This window comes from Schistocerca americana, chromosome 11 (assembly GCF_021461395.2).
Source record: "Schistocerca americana isolate TAMUIC-IGC-003095 chromosome 11, iqSchAmer2.1, whole genome shotgun sequence".
Lineage (NCBI taxonomy): Eukaryota > Metazoa > Arthropoda > Insecta > Orthoptera > Acrididae > Schistocerca > Schistocerca americana.
The window spans coordinates 198,128,939-198,150,406 of NC_060129.1; the positions used below are offsets into that span (position 1 = coordinate 198,128,939).

Genomic DNA, 21,468 nt, shown 5'->3' on the forward strand with positions numbered 1-21,468 from the left:
TCTTCCTTCCCTCCTTAATGAGCCGTGGCAAAATTGAAACCTCTGTCCCAATTTATTTGGTGCTAAAGACTCCGATCCACACAGCTCGAACACTTCCAGACAGGGAGAATCTTGCCGTATAATTGTGACAATTAGAGTCTTCGAAAGGGTCGGATGCTCGAATTGTCAAAATAGAGAATGATTGAGAAAGTGGTTTAGTCTGAGGTAGAGATAGGGAGAGAAGACAAGAATTGCTTACCTACTTTATTCTGGCTCAATACCCAGCCAGTTTGACAGACTCGTTTCCTTGTAAATGTGGTACCCAGTGAAATTTCACGGCACATTAAAACTGTGTCCTGGACTCGAACTCGGGATCTTTGCCTTTCACGGACAAGAGCTCTATAGATTGAGCCACGCGAGTGTGACTCGTGAGCCGTCCTCACAGCTTTACTCCTGGTAGTGCCTCATCTCCTACCTTCCAAACTTCACAGACTAGTATGCGCCTGGGGGATGTTCCAGAATGAAATTTTCACTCTGCAAGGGTGTGTGCACTGATAAACTTTTTGGCAGACTAAAACTGTACAAGACTGAGACTCGAACTCAGGACCAGTGGCTTTCAAGGGCAAGTGCTCTACCTGCTGAACTAACAAAGTGCAACTCACAACCTGTCCTCATAGATTTATTTCCACCAGCGTCTTCTCTCTATCTTACCTACACTACAGCTAAGCTGTGTCTCCGCAATATCCGTTCTTCCAGAAGTGCTAGTCACGCATTCTTCCAGGAGTGCAAGTCGTGCGAGCTTCGTAGGAGAGCTTCTGTGAGGTTGCAAAGGCAGGAGGAGAGGTACTGGCTTCATTAAGCTGTGAGGACGGGTTGTGAGTTACATTCGGATAACTCAGTCGGTAGAGGTCGGTAGAGGACCTGCCTGCGAAAAACGGAGGTCTTGTGTTGGAGTCTCGGGTTGGCACACAGTTTTAATCTTCCAGGAAGCTTCATATCAGCACACACTCTGCTGCAGAGAGACTATTTCATTCTGGATGGTGTTCGGTGTATTTCACTCCCTTCAGTGAAAATAAAAAGCCGTCTTTGTAGTACTAAAGACAATCTACTTCTTGAGGCTAGATGTGTACTGTATTTGGAGCAAATCTGGCACGTTTTACTGTTGGAACAGCCAAGGGGCAATGTACGGAACGTGGGAGCACTCGGATAAGACAGGCGAGCACTGCATCGACTGTAATCGTGAAACGAAGTAACATGAGACCGGTATTGTCGAGCAGACACATACAGGTCAGCACAATTAAGAAGTGTCTCAAAATAAAGACGTCTGCAAACCTAATAAACTGAGATGGAGGTTTCAATTTAAATGAGACTTAGAGTTCAATGTAGTAAGAGCTCGCTGGACTTCATATCCCGCATAGGTGGGCAACAACGAGAGAATTTGTCTGTTGCTTGGAATATCATTGTTAGCTCTGAAAAACCAAAGAAAATTAAAGGGCATAGTGGGCATCAGGAGTCGAACTCACAATTAGCTATGAAGTTGATGACTGGGCCTGTTGTGCAAATATTGTGCATAAAATAAAAACAGATAACTAGGCTGAACACCCAGAAGCACACCAGTAATTAACTTTTCGTGAATTCATGTCATTTCTTGGTCTTAAGGTTATTATTTCATCACTGTTAGCAGCTCTTACTTTTTATAGAATGCCACTGTGCCATCTTGCAAACAATGCTACAGCATCTTTCTCGTATTTTCCTTCTCTGTTATTTCTGTTTCTGAGGTGGCAAAATTCGTCCACCTCTTCAAGATCGTGTTGTCAAAGTTTGGTATACAGCCATCTGCGTGCCTATCTGCTCTGTTAGCTTAGCCTTATTTATTTTCTCGTGCATATTGTAACAATTAAAGTTTCGAGCTGATTGTATGCCTGTGACAGACAACTCCCAAATTGAGATAATTTTTCTTTCTGCTCATTTTATTCCATTCCACACTATCAGACACCTTTCCAAATCTGTGAATTTAGGTTCTATCCTGTTTTGTTCAGATTTGCACTGTGTAACACGTCCGTATTATGTTTCCGCTCGATCGGGATCAGATAGCAGCCCAAATAATAATTAATTAATGTGACTGTGTACCTAACGGGGCTGGCAATCGGAATTGACTGCTACGGAGTTGTTACATTCCATTTTGTCCTCAAATGCTGCAATAATGAAATGTCTGGTAACGAGAATAACGCCAACACAGCTTCACTAATCAAGACCTATATTCGTCTCAAAAACACAAGAAAAAGGAGACAGCCACTGCCTTCGTCATACACTTTTAATAACGGCTAATCTCAGCACAGGATTCCTCGCTATTCATTGTCGTCACACGCAAATTCAATCACTGAAATCCAACACTGCAATCCAAATGATGGCCGGCGCGGTAGACGCGAAATCTCAAATATCGGCACAGAAATATCACTGATCACTCTCATAATTATACTTTATCACTTTCCCGTATTATTCTAACACAAAGGGGTTAAACAGCGGCGATGGCCACTCCCTTTGTCGGTAAAACCTTGCATTACAACAACTGCTGGCTTCCGCACAGCTCGGTCCGCCGCCCGGGAACAACTGACTCAACTCTCCACTCGCTCTCACCACTCGACACACTATCGATAGTTTGCCCTGTCGACCTGTGCCGAGTGCAAACTTATAGTAAGGGCCTTTGGACCCCTTACAACTGCTGTGCTAAAATTACTTCTGGAGTGTCCCTACTTCTCCTGTTAGCAAAGTTTTCCACTCCTGTTAGTAATATTGCCATCTTCTAAGTTATCTTTATTTTTCTATCAATTCTATTCTTCAGTAAAGTACACTTGAGGGTAATTTTTTTCTTTTTTTTTTTTTTATGCAACCGATGATAAACAGATTTTTGCACTCTTCCTTTGTCTAGAATTGCAATAACTGTATTGGTTTTTAGAGAATGCTTAGTTGTAGTATGACACTGTTAACATATTTCTGTCACTGTCCGTAGAAATTACGGTTACGTTGTGATTCTCCTAACAGTTGGCGCTCGAAGAATCTCCGAGTGTGGCTTTCCAGATTGTTATTTCACAAAACAGTGTGCTATTTCCGAGCAGTGACGGCTCGAAGTCAGGTGCTCACTATTTTAGCTCTTTGGAGGGCCGCTATGTGGATTTCCCAGCTTCCACAAAGTGATACTTTACTTGTAAAATGTATCACAGGTATGATCAGTTCCCACACATTAGTTATTGCAGTGTGCTTCTTAAATGCAAAAGTTTGTCATAAAATGGGGTGCAGTTTGACCAGTGAAGAAAATCCCGAGGCTGCTCAAAGAATCTGGGTGCAAAATTGATGGGGATGGTTTTAAAACTGATGTCAGTGTTTCTGAAATGGCCAGTAATCTGCTCTTCTCCTTTATCTTATAAGCAGGGGCCATACACAAATGTCGAAAAAGTATATGACTTCGGGGGGAGTGCAACAGTCATTGGGGCCCGACTGGAATGTGTTAAAAGAACCGTACTCCCCACCAGTAAAGCCATCTCTGAGGAATAGAACCACTCCAGTTGCTAATTCCACTGAACAACATACCCAAGATTTAATGCTGTGGGAAACTGTGATTTTCTTCTTCTTCCTCTGCTCATTTTGCCCAAATACAATATATAAAATAGTCTAATTCCTTCCATTGTGTTCTGTGTTTCTTAATTCTGTTGATTGGTATTTGGATAGTACTTTTGGAAGCATGTCATTATACGTCCTCCTAATGGTGCAATGTTTCCAGTTTCTTCTTATTCTTGTACCTCTTCAGAGACATTAGCCCTAATCCTGCTCTAATTTTTCTATTTTGCTTTTGTTATGGCTTGTGTTTTCAGCTATGTATGTGAGAAACTTCATTACTACCGACTGGACTCTCGGTATATTCTTAATTTTATTGTTCCCCAAGTTTCACTTCCATACATTGCAACTGCGCAAAATTGTTTTGTAAAATATTAACTATTTTTGTGTCCTCATTTTCTCTTCTAAGATTTTTTCACTGTCTTATGCTGAAAATAAGTTTCATCTTCATGTGGTATACATTATGCCATATGTCTAAAGAAATATTCATTTATTGCAAAATTAGAGGTACTTCTATTTTTCCTGTAGAATGACATGCCTTTGTTTTGCTATCTGATATCTACAGTTTATATATTTATTTCTTATTCAGTAAATATGCCTTTGTTGCCATACTGTTTTGGACATGAACTATTGCGAAACACACTGGGGGCAGTGTGTAAACTTAATCCGCAACAGGATATCTAATACATCTATGGTCTTGTTTCTGGTTTTTCCCTATGTTGATAGTCAATTTACCTTAATTGGTATGTCCCCCTGTGAGATATTAATAATTTTATTGCACTAGCATTGTAGCAGATTGATAATGTGGAACATTATATGAAAGATTTTATCAAAAATATAATGTGCAGCTAGAAGATGAGATGTCCAAAAATTTATTCATACCTAGGTGTACACCACAGCCTTTTTACAAGAAAGCCGTAGTAGCTGATATCCTACCCTAGCATTGCTGAATACAAGAATTTGCTCAATCTCTCAAAGACCTTGTCACAGACAGGATTTTAAACTTTCACCTTCTTTCCTTTTTCTCCCCCTGTTAACATACAGTTGTCTTTCATTGTGTTAGGCATTCCCATATGTAAATGATGACAAACTGCAATTCTAGGAGGGTTGTAATGCTAGAGTGAGATCTGAGAGAATTGTGATTCAAAAATTAGTCTTTTGGTCCCAATTACAATTGTCAGTTGTTTCCATAACACTTCTAGCAAATGTTGGAGTAGTTATTCCATGTAGCCCATATGAAATTTCTCCTCTACCGTCATTGTGAGATTACACCAGTGGTGTCCGTGTGTGATCAGTAGGTGGTCTGTGTGACATTACCTATCACATGAGAAGCTGACTAGCACGTCTTTGTACTTGCCTATTGCTGTCTCCTTTTTATTGTGTCTGTTAGACACTATATAACTTAACTACAATCAATTAGTAGCTGCAAATACTTCCTTGTCTTTCTCTATTACTATCAGACCTCATCTGGTTATCTGGTTCCTCTACCACTTGTGCAGTAAGCTGTTGTTCTACTCATAACATGGCCATGGTGAGTTAAGGTATCCAAAAGTGTTTCTCTCTCTCTTCTCTTCCCTCCCAAATCATTTTGAGATGTGAGAGTAGAGAGATTTTCGAAATTGGTTTGAGATTGCCTGTGTCATGACATGTACCTACTAATGTCTGATTCATTTGAATCGTTGAATAGGAAAAGAGGTCATGTTCGAGATAAATCACAAAAAACGTTTTACTACGCTATGGGTTTAGGCACATAGTCACACGGCAGTTGGCCGTGGGGTGAAACAAAACACACCATTATAACGTACTTCAGCCGTCGACTGTGGCCAGTAATTGAGTTTGAATGTACTAGAGATGACGACCCTTTTCAAACCTGATGATGATAATAAGGCAACTATCATTACATTTGCAGTGGAAGGATTGTGTTATGTAATTTGGAAAGAAGTGGATGTGACCCCTTTTCCGATTCATCGATTCAATAACTCGTACCAGTTGAACAAAAAATTTTGACAGACGTACTTTACTGACGACACAGCTAAATTTGAAACCATCTCGCAGGTTGGCGTGAACCGAACAACACCATTTGGATGCCCGGCGTGCCGGCCGGAGACACGGGAGCTGATGGCGATTTCCTCTGCCCAGGTGCGTGTTCACGTGTCAGTTTGTTTCGAATATAACTTCTAACTGCACTTTTCTTCCTGGTGTAAGCATTGTTATATAAGTAACTAAATTATGAATCTGAAGTTTCAGTTGCACAAAAATGATAATGTAAATAATTGTGCAGAAGGGTATCTTATATAAAATCATAAAAATATACAGAAAATGATAAGATGTCCTCCTGCATGATTTGTTTGTGTTATGTTTTTCCCTTCACCCACACATGGCTGTAGCAACATTTCTGGTAACTCTATCTGTAGAATATATTGCAATGAGGGGTGATCTCTTTGTTCTCCCCCCAAGTGTTGCTCAGTATTGATAGTACAACCAGTCACCTTACAGTACTTTCCTTAAAATCACTTATATTCTTCCAGAAGCCACATTTTTGTGCTGCAGCAGGCTTATTCTCAGACAGTGGGTTATTAGAGGACTTTGATTTGTAGCAGGTACAGCTAACCTCTTAAAATTGCAGTAGTAGTGAAAACATTTGGAATGTACGTGAATTCTGTCGTAGAATCGTGGACACACCCTGACGGCACGGAACAATTTTGCGGGCTTCCTCAATGTGTCAGTGAAGAGTTTCTGTATCTGGGTTGTCTACTTCAGAAACCAGTTGTATATTATGACCCCAGAGATGAAAATCTAATGGACATGGATAGGTAGAATATGCAGGCCGTGGAACTTGCCCTCCTCAAGCTATCCACCTGTTGTGGTGGATACCGGTGCACCTCGAACGTGACAAATCTAAACAAGTCTCCACGACACCACATCGCCATTTAGAATACGGTGCGTCAAAGCCCTTTATGAATGAGCACAACACTGTGCCATCTAGGATACAATAGATGCAGTGAGTCAAAATCTTCTTTTAATGAGTGCATTGAAGTTGTTTGGTTGAATCTGGAAAGGTGTCGAATGTAACTTTTCAGTAATAATTTAAAAAACAAAGGATTTTTGGTCACACGTTTATATGAACATATCAATCTTCTGACGTACTATCCTCGGTACAGTGTGGAAGTTCTCTGTGGGAATACACATTTAATTATCTGTGAAGGGTTCGATCAGTTAGAGTCTGTGACGATTTTGCAAGCTGTTTTACTTCTGGATGTGGGGATAGGCTTATAGTACAGCAAAATTTGTGTTCTGATGTGCTTGATCTCTTGCACAGGTACTTTCTGGTTGCCATTAACACTCAACAGTAAAGAGTGTAAAATTTCAATCACGTTCTGACCCTGAACTGCCATAAAAATATTGGGGAATGTGTGACACCTATCATGTTTTTATGTTGTTTTATGTACATGATTTGTAAACATCCACTATATTATGTTCTTGTATGGTTAATTTTGTGGGTGTAGTATTAAGGAAAATTTATCCGAAATAAATTTCATCTAAAATAAGTCAGCTATAGTAACATCACTTGCTCATAATATTTAATTTTGTTCAAAAATAAATACTGGGTGATGAGGCGAAACAAGCACTGTATCATTGTAAGAGGTACCCAGGCAAGTTTACCCCATTTCACTACTACCGGCGCCACATAGTTATAACTTGCCTCTGCTTAATATACAAAGGAATGCACCGTAATCTGAGAGTGAAATTAGAAATTAAAATAACTTTTCCAAACTTCACCAGTGTATGCTCAAGTATATATTACTGTTGACGTTGAAAAGTTACAGAATGATCAAATGAATAAGTTAGAGACACAACATTCTTAGGGGTTGTTTTACTCATCGTATCTGGCAATCTGTCACTCCATAAGTCCTGGAGACAGTTACTGTAAAATTTCAACTACTGAAAAGTTAAAATTAAAAATCGTCTTGCATCACGTTATTTTAAATACATTTATTATACTTTCAAAACAGAGTTAAAGCATTATTACAAAGACAAACAATACTTCACTCCATAAGTCCTGGAGACAGTTACTGTAAAATTTCAACTACAGAAAAGTTAAAATTAAAAATCGTCTTGCATCACGTTATTTTAAATACATTTGTTATACTTTCAAAACAGTTAAAGCATTATTACAAAGGCAAACAATACTTACAATACAAATAGAGCAGCTACATGCTCACCGCTCAAAAACTAAAACCAGACTGTCTCCCTATGCCAACATGGCAGCCCCTATTTATAATTTCTTAACAATCCCGAACAATCCTCGGCATTGTTTAAAGTCAATTTTTGATTAATTAACAATTAAAATTTACATGTAAAACTGAAAATACGTATCTAAACGTACATCTGCTCAGAACAGTAAGTACACTACGATTTTAGTATGTGTCTGTTATTTCATTTGAGAATAAACTCTCAAATAAGGAATTACAATAATACATTTATATTTTCTATTAATTACCGGAGACTCCCTTCACGGGAATTATTCCCTTCATTTACAGAGCTTCTACACTTTGAACTGAAATAGATTAAACAGTTATTTTCCCAGTTATAAGTTTTTCTAGACGAGTTACATATTTTGTTTGCATGTGCGATCCTGAATTAGACTGGGAAATGTTCATTTTAAATAGGCCTTAATGGGCTGTTACGTTTCAGACAACATATATGATCTTTAGAATAAAGTAAATGACACTAAATAATGAAACTAGAAAGGTAAAAATGTGACAAAATATGCAATTCTTTGACATAATTTGCAAATGGATGTCACAATTAAAAGTTACAAGTCTCAACTTTATCAGAGCATTATGTTGGTTAAGGTTGCCATTTTTAAAAAAAAATTGAAGCTGCTAAATATTTGACTCGGAAAGATAAAAGCTGGAAATAAAAACAGTAGAAGTTAAGGAATAATTACTAGCACATTATAAACTTAAGTTACATTTTGTTCTCCACTGTAACGTGCCTGCTTCTGTACGCAGAGACGAAGCCTCCGGCAGTGGGGTCTCCGGCCTCAGAGTACCCCCTCGGATCCGGCGGCTGGCAGGAGACGAACGGCACGGGAGCGGTAGGTGCCGGCAGGGGCTCACCGGGGTCCGCTGCGCCCTCGGCTTCGGCAGTGCACGTCACGGAGTGGCAACCGGCCAGGTGAGGCAGAGTCTTGCGGCATTATTTGAGGCCTCGAGCCTGCTGTCCCGTGTAAAGGTGGGGAAGGGTTGCGGGAGTTGTCGAATGGAATGAACGGTGTGCAGGTGCGTCTGCCCGACACCTTATTTGTGTTCAACTTCGCGCACGTACGTAAATTTTCAACAGCGCAACTCTGCGTGCGCATTTGAGCGTGCGTAATTTCCTGGAAATGGAGGCCGCGTGTCAACTGCATCGCTGCCTGCCTTCTGTCGGATTCTTTGCGCTTTTTGGCAGACGACAGCTAGCTGAGGTCTATGTGCGCTTGATTGTGTAGTGTGTAGATGTTATGCCGTGAACTGAATTATGCACAGTAATGTGTGTCGACTCCAAATGAAGCCAGCTTAAGTTTATAGATGATTAAAGACAAAGAAGAAAGTCATACAGAGTGCCCCTTCTGAAGATTATTTGAGTAGAAATTCGAGATCTGTTGTCTCGAGTGTCAAGTATTATTAAAAGGTCTCCGATTGTGTTTTTGTAAAGAATAAGATACTGTAAATTTAGAAGTAGAAAAACTGAGAAGAATATGCCAAAAATTTATGAAAACTGTAAGCCCGTATGAAAACTGTGGATGAATATTCGTGCTTTCGCAGCTTAAAAGCACAACAACAAGGGAACCTGACATTTGAACAAAAGAAGTGATGGGGCATGTTTAGCTCCTCAGAAAATGACTAAAATTGAAATGAAGTACATTGATGATGCAATAAATACAAAACTGAGAAATACAACCCCCCATTCTAGTTGATTCTGGCATCTATGAAATTCCCAGTTTTTCCATTTTGAGGATGTTAATCTATGTATCATATTTGATGATTAAAGTTGTGTAAAAAAATAAAGTATAAACGATGCATTGAAACTTAATTAATGTTCATGTAATGACTAAGAACCTCCCTTCAATATTTCTCAGTATCAGGAATAATCACTGAAATATGTTTTCATTTGAGGAATAAATAGTTCCAACTGGTAAATAAATCACCATTTACTAGCTAACAAAATTTAATTGCCAGCCTTATTGCTACAGTTTTCTGAGCAGGAAATCTAAAATCTCTCTGTGATCTAGTTTGAACTGTGCAGACAAATCATTATCATTGCTTTGTATCTCTCATAGCCCAGTTACCTAAATACTTCTTTACCTATATGTGCTTTTGCGTTTCCTTTTTCTGTCACCTGTTCACCACAATGAATGCAAGATACGCTCCCAAGCAAACCAGGGGATTCGTAGCATATTGCTTCCGCGATGGGGCAACATGAGAATGACCATGTGTACATGCATTCTTTCTTTTTATTCCTTTGAGTCTGCTATTGCACACTACAAGAGAGGGATCGTGTGGACATACCTTAACATGCAGAGTAAACCAAATAAAGGCAATGGCATTGTTGGGGGTGGGGAGCATAAATGAGAGTAGTGACAACTTTAGTATCAAAGTTTGGTGCCACAAAGTAGATGGATGTACTAAGGATGAAATCAGAAACTATCACAGGCAGTAATAGAGGTTTAAACTTCGGCCTTTTTTGTGCGTGTGCGTGTGCGCGCATCTGCCTTTGTGGAACAGAGCACTGTGTGGAAGTGAGCTGTGGACTGTGAGGATACAAGAACAGAAATGTTTCAAATATATTACAATGGGATACTGAAGTAAACCAGTATCATAAATCATATTAACAGAATCTTCCGTCGGTTCTTGGTAGAACAACATTATAATAATAAATGAAAAGCACCAGTTTGCTTTTGTTCTACAATATTATTTTTATTGCTAACCGGTTTTCGGCTTACAAGGCCATCTTCAGGCATTTACTGAGTATTATCACCAAAGAAGTTAAATGTTAGCAGACAACATTGGAAGAGAAGTAACACATCTAGAGTGAAGTAGAAACATACACTGTATGTTTCTACTTCACTCTAGATGTGTTACTTCTCTTCCAATGTTGTCTGCTAACATTTAACTTCTTTGGTGATAATACTCAGTAAATGCCTGAAGATGGCCTTGTAAGCCGAAAACCGGTTAGCAATAAAAATAATATTGTAGAACAAAAGCAAACTGGTGCTTTTCATTTATCAGTATGATAAAATTAGAAGTGAGTAGGTACTCCATAAGATGAGACGAATTTTGCAAAATGTTAACTAGCAGAAGGGAGAGGGTAATAGGATGTGTTAAGACATCAGTGAATAACTTCCACGGTACTAGGAGGAGCCGTAGAAGGCAAAAACTGTAGGTCGAGACAGAAATTGGAATACGTACGACGAGTGTCTTGTAGGTGTAAGTGTTCAAAAGGTAAGTTTATGAAGAACATATTGTGGAACTGGAAATTAGAGTATCAGAGGTGAGCAGCCCTGGTAAGGAGGATTGCGGGGATGTGAGGTCTCTCCCTTCTCCACAGTAACTTGTTCGATATACGAGAGTCGGTCAAAAATTATCCAGTGTAGCCTATACCTTTTATTGCAATACCAAAGGACGTGTACAGTAATGTTATTTGTCAGTAGTCACCTCTCAGTTTTCAACACACTCGGTCTGCTGCTGCACGAGCTTCCCGATATCCTCAGAAAGGCGGTTTTCGGCCGTGCAGCGAGCCACACTCGCACCGCGTCCCTCACTTCTTAGTCTGTGGCGAGCTGACGGCCCCTTAATGACTCTCCGAGTGAACCAAACAAGGGGTGAGGTGAGGAATAGGCGATGCTGAGCTGTTCGATTAAACTCGAGTTTCTGGAGCGTTTCAAGCAGTGTGGGTGGTGGTACACGGACGGGCATTGTCGTGCGTCGACACGACACCTTTCGATGGTATTCCTCGGTCTGTGCTTTGAATTGCAGGCTTTAGCGTGTAAGCGAGCATCTCACTGTAACCCGCACTGTTTATTGTTGTGCATCTCTCCTGATAATGACCAGTACTGGGCCTTGTGTGTCCCAAAAAATGGTAAGCATTAGTTTTCCTGCAGATGGTGGGTTTTGAACTTTTTCCTGCTTGGCGGTTGTAGATTTTCTTTTCTATTCCGTGCTCTACCATTTACGCTCTGACTCGTAATGACGGATCCACGTTTTGTCACCAGTGGTGATTCGTTTAAGAAGCCGTTACGTGCATTACCGTAGTGATCCAAACGTATTTGGCAGGTGTTCGAGCGTGTTCGTTCGTGCAGCTCTGCGAGTTGTTTTGGGACCTGTTTTGCACGGACTTGAATGATTTCGTATGCAAAACTGTGACCGATTTGCAGGCAAATTGCCACTTTGTCAGTAGTTGCTCGTACCAGAACGTGTCACGTGTGCACTCGGTGTCGTGCGTGGCTGTGTACGGTCGCCTGGCGTAACAATTGTGTGAACAATTTTGCAATCCAATCGTAGACACTCTGTTGTGGCGAGACACTGTTCCCAAGTTGTGCCAAAACTCTTTGACGGATTGCGTCCCCCGATGCACTTTCTGACCGCAGAAACGTGATCACAGCTCGTTGTTCCTGTTTGGTGCAAACTTGTAGTGGAGCACACGTGGCTTATCTACTACAGAAAGAAGACAAATAGGGGAATTAGGATAAAACATGCATATCAGGACCATAACAGCATAGTAGTAAAATAAGAGGACAGAGGTCAGTATGAACAATGCAAGAAGAGTTATGCGGACAATTTTTGTCTTATCCACATACAAATTAGAATTTGCAGAATGCAAGCATCCTTGCCATATGCAATTCCTTTCTTTGTTTAAATCCTCATATTGGGCACTTGCTGTTCCTGATCTGGTTTACTGGAAGATGCTTGTTTTACAGAACAAAACATAATTTTCCTATATTAACATTTTCAAGTGTGTTATTGCATCCAATTGAAATTTTCTTTATCACTCTAGATTTTATTATTTAGAATGTTCGCATTAGTTATTTTTATTTGTGTGCGACTTTCCTTGAAAAAAAGTCACTTTGCAGTTCTGGCGAGATGGTTTCTGTTGTTTGCCTTTACCTCAGGATTAGAATTTTTGACAGCGCTGTCTGCAGCAGCAAAATAGCTCTTTAATTTTCCTTTCCTCCCTTTTTCAGTGAGTGCAAGAAAGGATAGTATCTGTTCCTCTGATACTCTGTGTTGTGCCCAATTTTTGTCAAGTAGTCAGTGTGCTTTCAGGTGTCCAGCCGAGTTGTCGATTTATTTTTTCTGCAACATATTTCGATGCCTGACACGGCCGTCTTCTACGGGTACGTCGAGTTGCATTCTCCCCGTGTGGTGTTCAACCAGACTGTGCAGTACTGTAAGTGTTTTGCTGTCGTTTGTAGCACTGTGTGACTCCCGGACCCTGCTATGCTCTTTGATACCCTGTGATATGCACGTTCTCTCAGCATTTCGTAGCTCTTATCTATTCGTCAATGTGTTCTGCGTAACATTGAATTGACAACTTGGCTCAACATCCCACAAGTCACTGAGAAAACTCTTCACACAATTCTGGCGTACTGCACCAGTACAGACAGCTGCTGATTAAAACTTCTTAGCAATTGGAAGAAATTTTATTTTCACTCAATTTTATGTCAGTTAATGTGACATGCCAGCTGTCTTTATTGCATCAAAATATTCATAAGGGAAGTACTCTGAGAAGTAAATGTAAGAACATAGACATTCATAAATTTTGAGTAGAGCAGCGTATAGTTGAGTGCGACAGAAGCAACAATGTTACGAGAAGCAGCGACACCAGTGCACGATGGGAGTGGTGACTGGGTGACCTGATCAGAGGAGACATGATTTCAGTTGGTAAGATCTGACGGTGAGGTTCAAGTGTAGCACAGACCACATGAAGCCGTGGATCCAAGTTGTCAACAAGGGACTGTGCAAGGTGGGCACGAATGTGCTGGGTCCTGTGGTCCAACTGTACCGACCATTGACTGAAAATGGTCGTGTTCAGCTACTCGGATATCATTTGCAACCATTCGTGTATTTCGTGTCGTGACAGCGATCGCCTGCTTTATTTCTTCATTTGTTGTTCTCAGTGTCGACATACTGGCTGAAAAACTACGGGGTGTCTACTATTACTGGATATTTTGAGTGATGTAGCCGACAGGTACACAAGTTCATTTCAGTCTTTTACTTTCACCGTTTACAACCCCCCAATAATACACAGTTATGTATGGCCAGTGGACCATTGTTTAACTTTTGATAAGCCTCTTTAATAGGTTGCAGGTGAACATCCACATACTGCTACAATAGTTTCCTGTTGAACTTCTACGAGCAGTAAAAACGTAACCAAAAAGTCCACAGCTCTTGAAGAATAATCGGGTACATATGGGGCAGTCACTGTCATTGGTTTTTACACACGGCCTAATTGTTTAACACTTATTTCACAGTTACATTGAAGCATTGTTGTCATTCTAGCCAGCGCAGGTTTCTCATCTGAAGCTTGGCCGTGAACTGACTGACTCGTGACCAAAAATCGGGCCCTTATATATCCTCACAATAATAGGGGCCGAAACTACACATTGTTCGAAGTTAATTTTACGGAAATTACAATTAAAACTTAACTCGTTAAATTAACTGAATACATTGAAAAATTCCGTCTTTTTAACAGTTTCTTCTACTACGAGGGTTAAGTCGAATTATTTGTTTACGTCATGAAATTAACAAATATAGTTACGCAAATAATACTTTTGACAAAACTGTTAATTACTTTGAAATTAATTAAGGGCTGGCTTTGCTAACATGTTTACAGATAGAGCCAAATAGATACTTTAAGATTACTGTTAGTTGTTCCTCCAAATGCTTATGATTAGTACAGAATTTATGTTTGTTTATACATCAACAATAGAATTTAGGTTACGAAACGATTACCTATTTCACCCTATAACAAAAGATACGAACTAGGCATAGTCGAAATAAATTAGAAAATCTATTACGTACCTAAAACTGAGCACAAAATTTGGTCTGAAGGCCAACGTTTCTCTTTTATGAAAATGCAGATTAATACTTACTTATGTTAATGGTAATTAGTTCAAAAATGAAAAAAATGACTTTTAAGGAGGCAGATGGCAAAACGAGGGGAAGTGAAAATTTCCCAGCTTGCCTCCTCACAGTGTCCTCAAAAAATGATGAGGCACGTCACTGTGCCACAACTGTTTGTGACTGGTTTGTGGAACTTTCTGGACAGATTGAATGAATGATTTGGCTACCCACATTCCTGACATTAATCCCATCGAAAATGTGTGGGACATAATCAAGAGATCAGTTCCTCCACATAATCCTGCACCGGCAACATTTCACAATTACAGATTGTCGTAAAGGCAGCACATTTAAGTATTTCTGTAGGGGCTTGCGACGACTTGTCGAGTTTGTGCCACGTCGTGTTGCTCCACTGTGTCGGGAAAAAGGATATTAGGAGGTATCCCGTGACGTTTGTCACCTCATTGTATTCCGACAGGTCTAGTGTACTCCACGGCAGAATTATGCCGTTGCAACTCACTCCAGTGTCGGTCTTGCCGTGTTGCAGCACGACGACAGCAGTCTCTGCCACGTCGACAGAACAGCTTGGCCGCAGTGACCGGTCGACGGGGCTGAAAACGCAGATTTCGACAGCTCTCGGAGGGCTCCTCGACCGAGCCCTCAACAACCGGCTGGAGAGGGGACTCAGCCCGGGGTAGGTGGAGCAGTGCATCATTCTGTGTGTAAACACTTCTCTGGTGTGTGGTTCGAGTCTTGTAAATTTGTTACAGTAGATGTGTAATGTGTGTTATATATCGGATAAGTACTTACTTCAAAATTGTCTAACGAACAAACTATTTTTCTCTTCATTGATAAATCATAGGAGAGCTATTTAATGTATGTTTGTTGTTGTGATCTTTGGCCCTAAGACTGGTTTGATGCAGCCCTCCATTCTACTCTATCCTGTGCAATCCTCTTCATCTCAGAGTGCCTACTACAACCTACAACCTACATCCTTCTGAATCTGCTTACTATATTCATATCTTTGTCTCCCTCACAATTTTTCCTTCCAACAGCAAAGTTCCATGAAATTGGTGGATTTCCTGTATCTTCTTAAGCCTTTCTGTGTCAACTCAGTCACCTCCTGATGAAAACTCTTCTCGAATATGACTGCAAACCGAAGTACGGTTCACTTGTAAAGAGGGCTTGTCACCATTGGTCCATTGTCCAATTTTGATGTTGTTAGCACCTGAAAACACAATGTGCATGATTTCCATAACAAATAGCTGGAAACATTAAAGGTGGATGAATATGAAGGCCTCTTTCGTGCAGTTTATTTCTATTAAATTTGGACTGAAATTATTATGTTATATACATTTTGCAGGGCATTTCTTCATATTCTGACAACTGAAATTGTCTGCAGTCTGCATTCTCAGGCAACTGAAACCACACTGCGTGCAGCAGCACTAATGCATGATGGGAGTGGTGACTGTGTGGGGGTAAGGAGGAGGCTGGGGTGTGGAGGGGGAGGGATAGTATGGTGGGGGTGGCTGACAGTGAAGTGCCTCAGGTTAGGCGGACTGTCCAGGAGGGATTTGGGGGGGGGGGGGGGGGGGGGGAGGAAGTGGACGAAAAGGAGAGAAATAAAATGACTGAATGAATGTGATGCTGGAATGAGGGCTGTGTAGTGCTGGAATGGGAATAGGAAAGGGGCTGCATGGGCGAAGACAGTGACTAACGAAGGTTGAGGCCAGGAGGTTTTACGGGAACGTAGGATGTATTGCAAGGAAAGTTCCCACCTGCACAATTCAGAAAACTGGTGTTGGTGGATAGGATCCAGATGGCACAGGCTGTGAAGAAGTCATTAAAATGAAGGATGTCATTTTTGGCAGTGTGTTCAGCTACTGAGTGGTCCACTTGTTTCTTAGTCATAATTTGTCAGTGGCCATTCATGCGGTAAGGCAGCTTGTTGGTTGTCATGCCTACGTAGAATGCAGCACAGTGGTTAAAGATTAGCTTGTAGGTCACATGGCTGGTTCCACGGGTAGCCCTGCCTTTGATGGGATAGACGATGTTAGTGACCGGACTGGAGTAGGTGGTGGTGGTGGTGGGAGGGTGTATGGGACAGATGTTGCATTGAGGCCCGTTACAGGGCTATGAGCCATGAGGTAAGGTGTTGGGAGCAGAGGTTGTGTAAGGATGGAAGAGTATATTGTGTAGGGTCAGTGAGTGGGGGAAAACCACTGTGGGAAGGTGGGAGAAGGGTAGTTGGCAGAACATTCCTCATTTCAGGGCACGACGAGAGGTAGTTGAAACCCTGGCAGAGAATGTAATTCAGTTGTTCCAGTCCCGGACGGTACTGAGTTACGAGGGGAATGCTTCTCTGTGGCCAGACTGTGGGACTTCGGGAGGCGGTGGGAGACAGGAAGGATAAGGCATGAGAGACTTGTTTTTGTACAATGTTGGGAGGATAATTACAGTCATTGAAGGCTTCAGTGAGACCCTCGTTAGGGACTGCTCGTCACTGCAGATGCGACGACCACGGGTGGGTAGGCTGTACGGAAGGGACTTCTCGGTATGGAACGGGTGGCAGCTGTCAAAGTGGAAGTATTGCTGGTGGTTAAAGTGCGCGTCATTTATGTTGGCGGCCGAGTTTCGGTTCGTTCTGCGCATCTGACATCACAAAACACAGTCAGCCAATGAACAGAGAACGACGTTGCCAGAGCTCGATTGCAGTGTAGAGCAGGGTCGAGTGACTTCAGTTTTAGAAACATTCAGTCATAAATAAAGTAATTGAACGAAAGCAATGTCTTGATAGCAGACTTTCTTTTATAGAAAGTTTGGGAAAAGCATTCTTTATACCAATTGCTTCATATTGTATTAATTAATTAAACCAAACAAGCAATAAGCCTCCTAATTCAGGCGATAGCAAGGAAAGGTGTTTGTATCATTCTCACTAACCGCTTTTTCGCAATAAAGAACAGCGGTAATTGTTTATTTCCTATTGCACTTCGACAAAGTGTGAGTAATTCATAGTCGTATCAACAGTGTTTGTCAGTATTTTGCGTGACCTGTTAGAGTCCTCATGGAGTCACCTTTCATGAAGAGCTGCGTTAGCGTAACGGTTAAGGCGTTGGATTAATAACCGAAATGTGAAGAGTTCAAACCTTGTACGGTGCTTAATATTTTATTTTATTTAATAATAATATCGAAGTGTCTTATTTCACGGATTTTATTCGTTTAAATGTAATTTTTTGAAATTTCTAGTGCTTTGTCTCTTCATTATCCCTTTCGCTGCTACAGAGACATGCTCCCCGCATTCAGCGCTGTGCGCGATTTTGTCATCACAGCACTGCTCGCCTGTGCAGACACACGGTGTTCCGACTCCTTTGACACACTTATCATTCGATTGCACAAAAACTATTTGGCCCAAAAATTTGATTTTTACACATCTTCTTGACTGACGCCTTCCCCCCATAAATGACTTAATTTTGTTTCAATGTTCAACTCAGTTATTGTGCAGCATTAAATGTAGTAAACCATTGCACGAAATTTTGAAGAGTTTGCAGAGGTAAAAGTCCATAGCGTATACTTTCCGTATGGTCGATTTTAGTTGCCACAATGTTGAGAATGAAATGTGGACAAGATACCTAAATTTCATATAAAATTTACTGTATAACAGTATCTCATTTAATTTAAGTACCACATAGGTGTCGTATGTAATACTAAGAAATATTCAAGCTTTCGCGACTGTAATAAAAGTTTTATTTACACCGGGTGCGTTTGGCTTTATTTTAAAGCACTTCAATCAATGAAAGGTATGGCACATACACAATAGTACTCACGTTCTCTTTCTTGTTTTTGTTCCACAGTGGCAGTTTTACCAATGGTATTGAAATATATTCCTCTTCTGCAACTGTAATAAGTGACTTATTTAGACCAGACGCGTTTCTCTCTTTTGACGCATCTTCAGTGGACAGTAATTTGTCTCCTCCACTGCCAAGTCACCTTTCGTAGTTTTGTGCTGCGGTAACACAATATTGAACGTTTGTGTCGGCTGATCAGTGTTTTAGCAAATAAACACCGTTTGTGTGTGCCACACACAAAAATTATATTTGACATAGTTCAGAGTACTTCACTGATAGACGGTATATTCAAGTCCTAATGTTTTTGTAAGTCCACAGTTTTCTTTAATGTATTTTGTCTACTTCCTTTTGATTGATTGAAGTGCTTTAAAATAAACCAAACGTGCCCTGTGTAAATAAAACTTTTGTTACAGTCGCGAAAGACGGAATATTTTTCAATATTACATACGACACCTATGTGGTACTTAAATTAAATGAGATATTGTTATGCAGTAAATTTTATATGAAATTTAGGTATCTTGTCCACATTTCATTCTCAACATTGAGGCAACTAAAATCGACCACACGGAAAGTTTACGCTACGGACTTTTACCTCTGCAAACTCTTCAAAATTTCGTGCAATGGTTTACTACATTTTATGCTGCACAATAACTGCGTTGAACATCGAAACAAAATTAAGTCATTTATGGGGGGAAGGCATCACTCAAGAAGATGTGTAAAAATCAAATTTTTGGGCCAAATAATTTTTGTGAAATCGAATGATAAGTGTGTCAAAGCAGTCGGCACACCATGTGTCTGCACAGGCGAGCAGTGCAGTGATGACAAAATGCGGGGAGCATGTCTCTGTAGCAGCGAAAGGGTTAATGCGGCCGTGGTGGCTTTACTTCATAAACTGCGCACTCCCCCCTAAATGTAAGTTTCCCAACTATGCTATACTATGGCGCTGCTTCTCTTGGCGCGTGCGTCGTGTGCAACTGGCAATGCAGCAATCTCCCGCGTCTGGGTGGGCATGCGCGAGCCGCCAAGATAGAAGAATTGAACTATAGTAGTGTGATATGGACGGAGGTACTGATGTAGCCATCTCTGAGGTAGAAGTCAACATCTTGGGAGGTGGTCTGTTGGGTTGAGTAGGACGAGGTGAAGCAAATGGGGGAGAAGGTGTTGAGGTTCTGGAGGAATGTGGACAGGGGTCCTCACCCTTGATTCAGATCGCAAAGATGTCATCAGTGAATCTGAACCAGGTGAGGGGTTTAGGATTCTGGATTTCTAGGAAGGATTCCTCTATATGGTCCTTGAATAGGTTGGTGCTATGTGGGTCCCCTAGTCAAGTTTAGTTATTTCAAGCACATCGGATTTTTAGTTCAGGATTGCTGTATGTCGTAAGGTTTGGTACACATCTGCGATCGATAGGTGTGGTGTGAGTATTAACGAAAAATATGTTTCATCCGTAGCTAAAGAGAGGAGTTGTTTACACACATGTTGGCCATTTTGCATTGATAACAACACTTCTCTCTGTACAATATGATCCTATTGTGCTGTGAGAATTGCTTAAATTTTTAGTAAAACTGTGTCGATTATTGTCAACATTAGCAACCGTGTAACTATTTTCTGTAGCTTTGGATGAAGCGTTTTGTTGTGCACATTCATACTACATCTGTCAATGGAAATAATGTGTCACATGTAGTAATGTGAATATTAGTGACCCTGACTTAATGTAAAAGTTGCTGAAGACAAAGTGGTTCTTATAAGTTCAATGACTATATACCAATCCTTGCAGTTTTAAGAATTATCCTTGCAGCTTTCTTTCTACTGTCCCTTCTAATGGAAAAGTGCACGCAACTCCCACTTTTAATGATATATTCCTAAGTATCAGTAGATATCCTCGATATCCCTGTGCATTAGCAAGCTGCTTCGCAGATTAGAGATGGCTTACCAGCCTCAGATTGAATCCGTCTTGTGGACTGACAATGAGGTGTGGTCTACTGGTCAGTCTGGATGTGGTTTTATAGACAGTTTGCGACATCTGACTAGGTGAATGCCAGGCTGGTACCCATGTCCTGCCTCAGCTGCACAATTTTTCAGGAACATATTAAAAATTATTTCACACTTTGACACAGGATAACAAATTCACGTAGGCACATGGGGTACATCATTGCCAAATACAGATTAACTTGATGACATTGTGAAGGTATGTGATAAGGCCAGAAAAAGATGATGATTTGTGGACACCAACAGAACATTTAAGTGAAGCCTTCTTTGGCTCATAACAATTCTGGGGATCAGAATATTTGAGTAACAATAAAAATTGTTTTGATAGCGTGTAACACACAATCAAAATCACTACTAAAATAGTCAAATGCCGTAACTGTTTCCTTGCATTGTCAATCGGTGGTCTTGCCAGCTCACAACCAAATTATTTTTGCCAGTCTAACCTAGACCTTGAGTTACATTATACAGTCCTGGAAATTGAAATAAGAACACCGTGAATTCATTGTCCCAGGAAGGGGAAACTTTATTGACACATTCCTGGGGTCAGATACATCACATGATCACACTGACAGAACCACAGGCACATAGACACAGGCAACAGAGCATGCACAATGTCGGCACTAGTACAGTGTATATCCACCTTTCGCAGCAATGCAGGCTGCTATTCTCCCATGGAGACGATCGTAGAGATGCTGGATGTAGTCCTGTGGAATGGCTTGCCATGCCATTTCCACCTGGCGCCTCAGTTGGACCAGGGTTCGCGCTGGACGTGCAGACCGCGTGAGACGACGCTTCATCCAGTCCCAAACATGCTCAATGGGGGACAGATCCGGAGATCTTGCTGGCCAGGGTAGTTGACTTACACCTTCTAGAGCACGTTGGGTGGCACGGGATACATGCGGACGTGCATTGTCCTGTTGGAACAGCAAGTTCCCTTG

The 21,468-nt window shown here is 40.9% G+C and overlaps 1 protein-coding gene across 1 annotated transcript in view; it reads left to right on the top strand.

Annotated features, from left to right (window-relative positions):
- The window catches only part of LOC124553552, a 262,796-nt gene that overhangs the window by 44,682 nt on the left and 196,646 nt on the right, over nt 1-21,468 (top strand). Inside the window, exons 6-8 of the mRNA XM_047127399.1 lie at nt 5,647-5,730; nt 8,607-8,772; nt 15,244-15,390. Coding sequence (XP_046983355.1) covers nt 5,647-5,730; nt 8,607-8,772; nt 15,244-15,390 — 397 coding nt within the window. The remainder of the gene's footprint in view (nt 1-5,646; nt 5,731-8,606; nt 8,773-15,243; nt 15,391-21,468) is intronic.